The 13292-nt window shown below is 20.7% G+C and overlaps 3 protein-coding genes across 3 annotated transcripts; 1 reads left to right on the forward strand and 2 right to left on the reverse strand.

Moving 5' to 3' along the window:
• Positions 1-569: 569 nt before the first annotated feature.
• Positions 570-1421, forward strand: PGSY75_1014700 (putative prohibitin; the record flags this gene model as incomplete). Its single annotated transcript, XM_018785913.1, has 1 exon — positions 570-1421. The coding sequence occupies one exon, from the start codon at positions 570-572 to the stop codon at positions 1419-1421; it is 852 nt and encodes a 283-aa protein (XP_018641530.1).
• A 306-nt stretch (positions 1422-1727) lies between these two features.
• On the reverse strand, positions 1728-5652 carry PGSY75_1014800 (hypothetical protein; the record flags this gene model as incomplete). Its single annotated transcript, XM_018785914.1, has 11 exons — positions 1728-1775; positions 1956-2013; positions 2209-2467; positions 2651-2726; positions 2813-3206; positions 3291-4206; positions 4362-4738; positions 4856-4906; positions 5091-5309; positions 5449-5502; positions 5600-5652. 11 exons carry the CDS (start codon positions 5650-5652, stop codon positions 1728-1730), a joined length of 2505 nt encoding a protein of 834 aa, XP_018641531.1.
• A 579-nt stretch (positions 5653-6231) lies between these two features.
• Positions 6232-12990, reverse strand: PGSY75_1014900 (hypothetical protein; the record flags this gene model as incomplete). The annotated part of the gene is made up of 1 exon (XM_018785915.1): positions 6232-12990. One exon carries the CDS (start codon positions 12988-12990, stop codon positions 6232-6234), a length of 6759 nt encoding a protein of 2252 aa, XP_018641532.1.
• Between the last annotated feature and the right edge of the window lie 302 nt (positions 12991-13292).

The raw sequence follows: 13292 nt of genomic DNA on the forward strand, positions 1-13292 counted from the left end.
ATATGTAAATATGTATGTTATATAATTTATATATATATAAATATAAAATAATAAAAATAACAAAATAAAATATTAAAATATATATGTATATATATAATTATATATAACGTTCTTTTTTTATATTATTATAATTTATTTATACGATGTTGATAATGTAATTAATGCTTTATTTTTATTTATTTTTTTATTTATATTTGTCATTTATTAATTTCATATTTTTCTATTTTAATTCATTAAATATTATTATTTAAAATAAATTAAATTCCTCCTAATTAATTTCCTTTCTTTGCTTCTTCGTTTTTTTTTTTTTTTTTTTATTTTCCACATTTATATATATATATATATATATATGAAAAATTGAGAAACCTGATAAATTTGTGTAATGTTATAGTAGAAAATTTTATACGTTATCTATACGTTGAATGCTATATATACATATATTTTATTTTTTAACTTATAATATATATACATATATATTTTATATATGTGTATAATTTAATGTATACATGTATAATTTTAAATTTTAATTAAGGAATATCTAGAAAATTCATTTTAAGCCTTATATTAATATGAATGCTCCTCCCAATTTTGACATACATCAGTTTAGAAAATTAGGGAAATTAGGTGCAAGTATAGGAGCAATAATAGGTGTAACTTCATTTGGTAGTTGGTTTTTTAAAAATAGTTTATATAATGTAGAGGCAGGGAAGAGAGCCATAAAATATAATAGAATATTTGGCTTGTCAAATAAAATATATGGTGAAGGTACGCACTTTTTAATACCATTTTTTGAGAGATCTATAATATATGATGTAAGAACAAAACCTAGAGTATTAATGTCATTAACAGGTTCAAGAGATTTACAAATGGTAAATATAACATGTCGTGTATTATCAAGACCAAATGAAAAGAAATTAGTAGAAATATATAGAACCTTAGGAAAGGAATATGATGAAAAAGTATTACCATCAATTATTAATGAAGTTTTAAAAAGTGTTGTAGCACAATATAATGCTTCTCAATTAATTACTCAAAGAGAAGTTGTAAGTAAATCAGTACGTGAACAATTAGTACAAAGAGCAAAAGATTTTAATATACTTCTTGATGATGCATCTATTACTCATTTAAGCTTTAGTAATGAATACGAAAAAGCTGTTGAAGCTAAGCAAGTTGCACAACAAGAAGCAGAAAGAAGTAAATATGTTGTTCTTAAAGCAGAACAAGAAAAAAAATCCACAATTATTAAAGCACAAGGAGAAGCTGAAGTAGCCAAATTAATAGGTCTTGCTGTTAAAGACAATCCTGCATTTATGGAATTAAAAAAAATTGAATTATCAAGAGAAGTTTCAAATATTATATCAAAATGTCAAAATAAGGTTATGCTACCTACGGATTCGTTGTTAATAAATTTTACAAAATAAAATTAAAAAAAAATAAAATATACATATATATATATATATATATATATATATATATATATATATATATATATATAAATTATTTAGTAATAATTTCTTTTTATTACTTCTTTTTAATATTTTTTAATTAATTATTCTTTATTATTCTTCAATTAAAATATATGTATTTTTTTATATCCATTAACCCTAAAATTTATATATACTAAAATATAAAAATTATTATATATATATATATATGTATATAATTATTTATTTATCTATTCACCCTTTTCTTTTGTTCTTAAATAAGATATTCTCCATTTTTTTTGATTAATCTTTCTTCTCCTCACAAAACAATAAATTCTTGTTTATTTCATCCTGTAAATTCAGTGTATAAACATATAATGAGCATGAAAAAAAAAAAGAAAAAAAAAAATCATACATTAAAAAATTTTGAAAAAAATTAGTATTATTTGAATATTAGACAATATCATACAGTAGTACATAAATAAATAAACACACACATATATACATATATATATATATATATATATTTACGTCTAGTTCTATTAGCTCATTTGGATAATTCAGGAAATAGCTATAATATTCACATGACCTAAAAAAATACGTTAGTAAAAATAAAATAATAGAACTTTATTCATTCGTACATATATGTATATTATATATATATATATATATATATATATATATATATAGATATATATAGATAGGTATATATATAGATAAATATATATATATATATATACATAACCTGTGTGCTAACAAAAGCAAATTATTATTAATACGTTACCTTATTTGGTAGGTTTTAGAACACCATTTATGTATGTGAGATGCATAATGAATTTTTTTTTTTTTATATAGTTCATAATTTGTACTATCTTTTATTTGTTCATGTAAAAAAGTATTTTTCTGTTGACCAGCATTTATTTCTCCTACGAATCCTTGTAGTTCATTTATATTTAATCTGCATATTGCTTTTATATCAATGATTTTTTTCTTTTTATTGAATTCTAAAAGAGTTTCAATAAAATCGTTTATTTTTAAATAATCTGAAATATGAAAAAAATTAAATGTTGAAAAAAATTTTATATATATAATACGAATTTTAAACAGCTACGCATACATACATATATATATATATATATATATATATATTATCATTATGTTTTTATTTCTTCTTAATTAAATTTCCACAATTAACTTTTTTCTTTTTATATTTCAATATTTCTAACCTTCGTTTTTCTCATCCAATACCTTAAACAACTTTGTCAATGTTCTCTCAACTAATTCCAAAGCGGGAATATTAGTCTATTGTAGAAAAAAAAAAAAAAATTTCTTCTTTTTTTCCATTAAAATATAAAATTGCTTGTATCCTTAGTATATTTTTTTATTACCTTTTCTATTTTTTTGTTATCCTTTTTTCCTTTAAAATTAATATTCGACTGTCCGTTTTGAAATTCTTTTTTTTTTTCTTTTTCGTCTGTTATGATATTGTATATCTTTTGCATATTCTCTAATTTGATACTATTCATAATAATAGTAATAGATACTTGTAAAAATAAGGTAACATCTAATTCTAAATTTTCATCAAAATTGAGGGATGACAATATTATATGAATCACATTTTTGTTTAGATATAATTTATCACAAAAATCAAGAACATTTTTACAATCAAATATATGTATTTTTTTTTTATTTTTCAAGTTGTTTTTTATTAGTTGTTCACATAAATATTTTTGAAGTAGCTTTTTATCTTTTTCAAATATGCTATTTTTTATTCCCTCAAATCTGTATAATGAATATATATATATATATATATATATATGTATATATTTATAATCTTATATAATACATAAATCTTTTACCCCCTACCGTAATCTTAGAATAACTTCCTTAAAATTGTTATAGTAAACATAATTATCATCATTACAATCAAAAATATGCATTAACAGTTTATACTCTTGTCTTGATATTATGTGATCATTTTCTTGTAGAATAAATTTCAAATGATTTCTATGTATATATCCACTATCACTTGTATCGAATTTTTTAAACTGAACTAAAAAAGTTTGATATATAAAACTTAATTCATTTTCATAACATGTGTATAATAATTGTTTATATAAATATAAATCATTCAAATTAAATATATGGAAATGTTCTTCTCTATTTTTTTTTAACTCATATAAATATTGTGTTAAATTGTTAATAAAATTATTATAAAATATACATCCACGATCATCTTCATCAGCATATGATATATATAATAACAAATCATAATAATTATCAGTAAACACATATTTATAATATTCGTTGTCATTATTAAATATAAATAATTCTGAATATATATAATCCTTATTATATTCATTAAAAAATATATTACTTCCATTAAAATTGTTATTTTTATATATACTAATGTCTTTAATTAAATTGATTTCTTTATTATTAATACTAAATAAATTCAGAAGATATTTTTTTTCATCTTTAATTAATATTTGTTTTTTCTTTATATCCTTATTATCATTAAATGAATATTCATCACTTGAATTATGATCTGTACTTGAATATATGCCTTCATCTGAATCAAAAAGAAATGGTCCTTTAAAATGTTCAAATTGAAAATTTCCTGTTTTTTCATTTTTTTCATTGTCTTCCGTTTCGTTTTTATTTTCTTGATCATTTTCTTCACATTCCATTGAAGTAGTTTTATGCATATGTTTATAGCTGATACACATTTTGTAATTTACCATTTTTAATATTTCAATATAATTATTGTATTTCAGTTTTCCTTTGAAAAATGATAAAACAATATAAAAAGTATATATATATATAATATACATATTGATTGTTCCATATATGTAAAATGTTTATATTTCTTAAAGGACATAGAAACTCTTTATTTTTTTATAATATATATATATATATATATATTTTCTTCTTTACCTTTTTTCTTTATATCTATATCTGTAAAATAAAAATATAAAATATTTTTTAAAAATGAACGTGCTTCATTCAATTTATTATTCTCATCATTTTTTGTGCTTCCATTTTTTAATTCATTATTTCCATTGTTAATATTGAAATCTGTTTGTGAATTTATTTTTTCTACTGCATATGTGTCTTCATAAGATGATTTCTTTTCTAATATGTTTGCCTTCTTTGAGTATTTTAGGTTTTTCTTTTTTAAAGCATTTTGTTTCTTTTCTTCTTCCTCCTCTTTCTCTTTTTTTTCAGTGTTTTCTCGTTCCTCTTTTATTTTATCTAAAATCGAACCAACACTATTTTCATCAAGAGGTTTAATAAATCTTGATTTCATAAATCTATATAGAACGTCATGATTAATGACATCAAAATGAACACATTATATATATATATATATATATATATTTATATTTATATTCATATAAAATAGTTATTTATTATTATTTTTTAATAACTCTGATGATAGATCTATATTGTTCCTTAATTTCTCTTTATCTTTAATTAATCTAATAGGTAAATATATATATATATATATTATAATGAATATATTATTTCGTCTTTTGTAATTAAAATATGTATAATTTTATAACTCTAAATATTCCATTTTACATATCTCTTTTTATTTTTTTCTTTTTGTTATTATATTTATGACACAGGTATATTTTATTATTACAATACAAAAAATATTACTTATCTATCCAAGCTTCATAGTCCAAGTTCATATCTGTAGTTCTCATTAAGCTTTCATTTTCGAAATTAAAAGTAACATAATATTTGTTCTCATTTTGAATAGAAGTACAAAAATTTTTTATGTCTATTAAATTTATCTCTGTTATGACAAAGTATGTATTTATTGTACACTTTGAAATAGATTCCTTTTCTTTTTGATTAAAAAAAGTAACATTATAACTATATGTTAATTATTGTAATAAAAAAGAAAAAACAAAAATATATATATATATATATATATATATATAATGAAGTTATCGAAAAATATTATGTTCCTGCGTTGTTCTTTTTACAAAATATATGTAAAATTCATACTTACTAGTGCTCTTGTTTCTCCTCATTCTTTCCTTTAACATATATTTTATATGCATACCTTATTTGTAAATAAAAAGATCAATAGAATAACATACACATAATATAAATATATACATATATATATATATATATATAATTTTGTTTTTTTAAGTTACTTATTCGTCCATTTTTTTATTATATTTATTAATAATTCTATTTTTTCATCCATTCCAGAGTCTTTTATTTTAAAGACGATTTATATTCTACTTTTGTTATCATAAAAAAAAATTAAATTCATTAATATATTAAGAATCAAACGTATTTATACAAAATATTTTTAATAAGTTGAAATATTGTAATTTATAAAAATATTTTTTTCTTCTTACTAACTATCTATATAGTTATATATATGTATATAAATTTTTCAATTTTATAAGAAATTATAAATTATGTTTATAAATAATTTAAGTTATAATGTTTAAAAAAAAAAAAAGGATAACAAAGAATAAACACTATTTTAATATGAATGTATAATAACATAAATAAAACAAAACGGTAATAATATAAATATATATATATATATATATATTTTTATTTTTGTATCATATAAAAATACTTTTTATTTATAACATATATTGAGAACTAAAATATTATATATGAAAAATACAAATATAAATTATATTTTTATATATCAAAATACTTTGACATTCAATTAATATATATTTATACATATCAAGCCATGTAAAAAAAAAAAAAAAAAAAAAAAAAAAAATTTTATTATCTATTTTATTAACTTTTTATAATTTCATCACATATTTGAAAAAAAGGTATTTGTGAATTGTGTAGTATCAAGAAAGTTTTGATAATTTTTATCAGCTAAACTATTTTTTAAAGATTCTTCAATTACCTTTTTATCATAATCATTAAATTTTAACCAATCAGAGCATATATCCATGTCTTGAATATAATTTCTTCCCAATTTTACTCCAGGTATTTTCATAATTTGTTCTATAGATAAATTATTTTCATCTTCACATTGCATAACTTTCATGTTATTAGAAGAACTCTGTTGTTTGTATGAATTTACAAATGTGCTAGATATATGATTATTTTCATTATCATGATATAAATTTTTTGTATCCTTCATCAAATTTTCTCCTTTTTCATTGTTTATCTTATTTTCATATTCATCTTCAGTTACATTATTTTTATGTAAAGAACATGTTTTTAAAATGCAGTTATGATTACTCTTGTCTTGTGAATTAAATAAATAGAAATTTTTTGTGGGCACAATATTTTTATGTATCGAAGTTATTTTTTCCTTAAAGGATGAATAATTTCCACAGCTAGCTAATTTGGTTTTATTTAAATATTCTTTATTATTTATATCAACATTTCTGTTATTATTTTGTACTTGTTCTCCTTCCGTAAAAGGGTTTGTAAAAAAAGTGTTCCTTTTCATATTATTATATTCATTCATATATTTATTAGTATTGTTATTATTACTAATACTTTTACTATTACAAACATTGTGATGGAATTCCTTATTATCTTGTGACATGGAACTTACTTTTTCATTAATAAAAATATTTTTTTTTTCATTTGAAAAAGAATTTTTATTTCTATTAATATCACACATAATTATATCATTCTCTTTTATTCTCAGATTAGCTATTTTTTTCTTATCATTATCTAAAGCATTTTTTATTGAAGAACGGCTATGTAAGGTACTATGTCTTTTTTGAAATGGGAAAAAAAACTCGCCCATTTTGTTATTCAAAGTACCAAATTGAGAATTTATATTTTGATCATTAAATGAAGCTTGACCTGTATTATTTAATACATGTACATTTGAATTCTTCTTATTATTAATATTAAAATTTTGAACATTCATATTATATGCGTTTAACGTATTATTGTTACTATTCCATAAATTTTTAGAAAATTCGCTATCAAAACTTATAGTCTTGTTACTGTTTATCATATAATTTGCTCGCTTCATTTGATCATTAGGACTATGTACGACATTAACATTATTTTGATTGTTACTAACATTAATGTAATTGTTACCATTCTTTATATCATTTTCCCTTTTACTATTTATAGGGGTACTGATTCCATTCCTTACATTATTAAATATACCATTTGTTTTATTAATTTTTTCTGCATTCTTTTTTAAAGTAGAAAGGTAATAATTATTCATATTATTATTATTATTATTTTCTTTTTCAGTATTTACGTTTACACTCTCATTATTACATTCATTTAATTTCATAATGTTTTCTCCCATTTTTTTATTATCATACTTTTCATCATTTCCATTTTTTCGATTAATATATTCGTGGATTTGTTTTTTTTCACGAATATTTGCTATGGAACTTTTGTTAGCTTTACATTTGCTTTGAAAGAAATTCAAATGATCAATAAATGTTTTTAGATTGCTACTTTTTATTAAATTATCATCCTCTTTATTGTTCTTTTGTTCTTCGTTTGTTTGTTCTTCAATTTGTTTTTCTATCCCTTGTTTTTTTTTTTCATTTAACTGATCCAGATTTTGATCATTTTTATAATTTCCCTCTTCTTTTCCTGCTTCTTTCTCATCATTCTTTGTATTAAACGTTTGATCATCTATATAATTTTTTTCCTTTTCATCATCATGTATATTTTTACATGAAGAAACTGTTTCATGAACCGTAGAGGATCTAAAAGATTTACGATTTCCTAGTGTAAAATTTTTTAATTTGTCAGTAAATATTTCAGTGAATCTAGTATATGTTGATTTTTTATTGATTTCATTTTTTGTATTTTCATTATCTTGTGTATCATTTTTTTCAAAATTTAATGTAAATAATGAATCCTTTTCAAATTTTAATGGTTTCACATTTTCATTAATTAATCTTTTGTTTGATGTTTTTAATGAATGTACATCACTTTTAGAACTAACATATCTATTAGAACATTTAGAAACATTATTACTTAATAAGAAATTATTTTTATTATTTATGTTATTAATATTTCTCTTAAATCCTGTATAAATATTAGGGGTCATCATTCTATTATAACTAATACTATATCTTTTTCCTTCAAATGGAGTAGCTTTTCTCATATTATTTCTATATATAACCTTACTATCATCTTTATATCTTATATTATTATTTGTGTTAACACTTTTGTCATTTCCATTTTCTATTATTGTATCTTCTCTATTTACATTCACTTCATTCCTCTTTTCTGTTATTGTATCTTCTCTATTTACATTGATTTCATTACCATGCTCTAATATTGTATTTTCCCTATTTACATTTTGTCCACTTGGTAGCTCCATATTTTCTTTTGACGAAGTACTTGTCACTTTTTGAGACGTTTCTACTATATTTTCATTAGTGGAGCTTTCAAACAATTCCTTTTTATTTTGATTAAAAATTAAAGCTTTGGTATCAAATGGTATAGGTACTTCCTTTTTATTATTGTAGTGATTTCCTGATGTTAAATTATCGCAAATATTTTTATGTATATGTATTTGATCTGTAATTCTTTTAGAACTTGAAGAGATATATGGTAATTTGTTTTCATTTTGTAAAAGACTATTATATTGATACGCAGTATTATAATATTTTGGATTTGCATTTTTCATCATTAAATTTTTGTATATTTGTTCATTATTTCTTAAATAATTATTAGCTTTGATTTCGTGCATGTTATTAATATTATTATTTGATTGAATATGTGGATTGTTATAATAATAATAATGTTGATTATCATATATATTTTGTTGAAAAGGTAGCATGCTTCTTCTAATTTCATTATTTTTATTAATATTAACATTATTATTGCTCATTTTATGGAATTCATTATTAATGGTCATATTATTTAATGGAATTTGTTCATAACTTGCACTGATACATTTATCTACGTTATTCATATAATTTATATTATTATTACTAAAATTTTTATTTAAACTAGGTAATACATAATTGAATCTTTCATTTTGTATCATATTAGTATTATTGTTATTCTTTTGTGATATAGGATATAAGTCTTGTCTAAGTACTCCATTATTTATTGAACTAAATCTTTTCATATAATCATTAATATATGGTGAATTCATATTATGAATTTGATGTTTTATATTATTACTATTGTATGTTCTATTTTCTAAATTTATGTTTTTCCTTTCAATGTCTTCCTCTATATCTTTTTTAAATATATAATTTGGTATACTTTTCATAAAGTGTTTATTATTATTTTTGATTTGTGCAACCTTTTTAATATCCATACTACTAATAGATTTATCATTTCTCTTAAGAGGAACTGCTTGTTTTTTTATTTCTATTACTCTTTTATGATCTTCTTTATTTTTATTATTTATAGTACAGTTTATTATTTCTATTTTCTTTTTATTTTCAATATAAATATTTTCACTAATTTTTTTTATTTCATTACTTTTTTGGCTTTCTTCATTATTTTCTTCTACATGCTCTTTTTTTTCTTCAAAATTTTTGGATGTTGTCTGTGTAACATTTTCTTTTATTTCATTAGTATCGTCTATTGTATTACTTAATGGAACTTGTTCTGTATTATTACTTTGAATCAAATTGTTTTTTTCATCATTCGATTTCTCATTACTATCTACATTACTCGTCATAATAAATTCTTTTGAAAAGGGTGTGCTTGTTCTCTTCTTTTTCTTTTTAGAACATGTTGTATTTTGTTCTTTTTTCAAATGCTCATTTTTACATATTTCCTTTGTATTTTTTATCTCATTCATAATTATATCTTTTGTTAAATTGCGTGTATTATTTTGAGTATCGTTTTGTGCATCATTGATTTCTGTAGTATTATATAGATTAATATGACTTGTGGATCTTTTCTTTTTATTCTTTTTAGCCTTACTGTTCTTCCTACATTTTCTTTTCATTTCATCACAACTGTAAACTAATTTTGTGTTGCCTTCTTTCTTTCTCAATGATTTATTATTTAATTTTGTTTTTTCATTTAAGGTAGTATCATCTGAATCTTTTTCTTCTTCATTTGTACTTTCGTTCACAAATTGATTAACAACATCCTTTTCGTTTTCTTTTTCATTTATTATATTAAGTTTCTTTTTCTTCTCTTTGTTTATTCCCTTTTCACTGTTAATTTTTTTTTTCATTTTCTTATGCGTCGTTTTATTTAATTGAGATAACATATCATTTTTATGAATTAATATTTTTTGGCTGGTCAAATAGCTGGATATTATATTTCTCAGGTTTTTCTTTTTCGAATCTTCACATAAAATTAGTTTTATAATTTCGTTTAAATGCTTAATGAGGTTATCAAAATTGTTATTTAATTGTAATATGTCATTAAATATGGAAGCAAATTTTAATGAAAGTAATTCAAATAAAATTTTATCTTTCATTTCAGTTTCGTTATTGTTTAACATTAATAGTAATATGTTATTAAAATGTACTACCATCTTAATAATTTCATTGTAGTAATTATTATTTTTAGAATTTCTGTCAATTATATAAGATCTTATATCTTGAACAGTTATATAATGATCATCCACATTGTTTGCATTACTAGAATTGTTTACATTTTTTTTTTCTTCAATCTCTTCGTTTTTTAAGTTTATATTATTTTGTTGTTGATGATCCCTAATACAATTATATAATAAATGTATATCTGATACCTTGATATCATAATTTAAATCACTGAAACAATTTCGAAAGTATTCAAAACTTATCTTTTCTTCTTTCATATTTAGAATATCTTTTAAAACATCTTCTGTTATATAATTAGTTTCATTTATAACTAAATTGGATGATTCGTTCAAATTATTGAAGGACATTTGACTCTGTTTATCATAGTCGTCATGATAATTTTGATTAATTTCTTCTTCTTTTAGTTTCTTTTCTTTTTTTTTTTCTTCTTCTTCTTCGTCTTCGTTTTCCTTCATTTTTTCTTCTTCTTTGAGTATATAATCATTATAATTACTAGTGAAATTACTTGGATACACATATGTCAACACCTTATTGATTGCATTATCACTTCCTCTAATATAATAATCTAACATATCTTTTACATTATTACTATTATATTGTTTATTTATATTGAAATCATTGTCATTTTCATTAATATTATTATTATTATTGTTGTTTTTGTTGTTGTTGTTGTTGTTTTCCTTTTCATTGTCCAAATTTGTTTCAGAGTTTTCTTTTTTTTCTGTCTTATGGAAATCAAAATATTTTGATAAATTAGATACCTCTATTTTATATTTACTAAATATTTTATCGATTTCATCAGAACTGTTTCTACTATTATATTCATCCAAAACATTATTATCATGTTCCAATTTTAATTCTTTATATGTATCATCCATATTATATTTATTATCTTCAATTCCTTCTTTAAGTGTATGAAATGTATATTTATCATCCTCTTCCTTTCTGATATAGTCACTATTCATCTCATGTTTTGTTGAAGCCATTTCAAAATTACTATGAATATTATTTGAATGAGAAATCATTTCTGGAAATATGTTTTTCTTTGCTCTATCAGCTATTAATGAAATATCCATCATTTTCTCCTTATCTTCAAAAAAGGATGAATGACTTTTTTTGTTACTATAATTTAGTTCATCCAATAATTTGTTACGAAATATTGGTTGTTTGTTTTCGTTCATAGGTTCGTTCGAATTTTGGTCACATTTCTTATTACTTACATTATCAGCATCTTCCTCAATCTTTTTATAAATATTATTATTATTATATTTTGAAATGCATTCATCATATTCATTTTTATTCATTTGATATTTGTCTTCTGTTTCAAGGGTATCCTTTTGAAATTTTTTCAAAAAGGAAAATTTCTCACAATTCTCCTTTTCTTTATCTATTACATCATCATCAAATGCTTCATTTTTATTCATTGTTTTGTTAGAATTATTGTTGATATCATCTAAATTGAATTTTTTATTACATGATATATTATTATTTGGATAATTATCCTTCTTCTCTTCATAATTTATATTATCATCTTTACAAATACTCATATGGCATTCATTTTGATTCATATACTCATCATTACGTATAGGAAACATAATTCTATTAAATTCACCTATATTTTCTGTTTTATCATTTTGGACTTTATTTGAATCATTTTTCATAGCAAGATTATGTATATTTGTTTCTTCATGAAATTTTGTTAAATTATTATTATTTTTTAAAACTGAAATAGCTTCAGTATTCTCATAAAAAACTTCTTTTTCATCCTTAGAAAGGTCAATACTGTTTGAACCTACTTTATTAATTGAAGATTTTAATACATAATTAATTTCCATATTTTTTACTTTTTCATCAATACCATTAGATGGAGAGTCAGAGAAACCGTAATTTATATTCATATAATTTTCTTCTCCTATTTTATCACCCTTTGTTACTAAGTGATCATTTAGAATACCTTTTGTATCACGATTTATAACATCAGAAATTATATTCATTTCTTTTGCGCTACATTTGTTTGATGTACTTTCCAAGGAAAAATCATCGTTTTTATTGGAATCTTTATTTAAATTAAAAAACATCATTTCGGATTTTTTTTTTTTTTTTTTTTATAATTTTTAAAATATCCTGTATCGGATATGTATAAATTGTTCCTTAATGTTGGTATATTATTAGAATTGTTTGTTTTCTTTTTTTTTTTATTTTGGTTATTTCACTATATTATGATAATTTTTTAATATATACAAGGAATACATATATAATATATAGAAAAACAAAATAAGGCAACAGAAAAATAAAAAGGGTAAATAAATTAATACAGAATTATAAACAAGTGTTTAACAAAAGAAATAAGTTAATATTAATATAAATGTGGAGTTGTTACAAA

This window comes from Plasmodium gaboni, chromosome 10 (assembly GCF_001602025.1).
Source record: "Plasmodium gaboni strain SY75 chromosome 10, whole genome shotgun sequence".
Classification (NCBI taxonomy): domain Eukaryota; phylum Apicomplexa; class Aconoidasida; order Haemosporida; family Plasmodiidae; genus Plasmodium; species Plasmodium gaboni.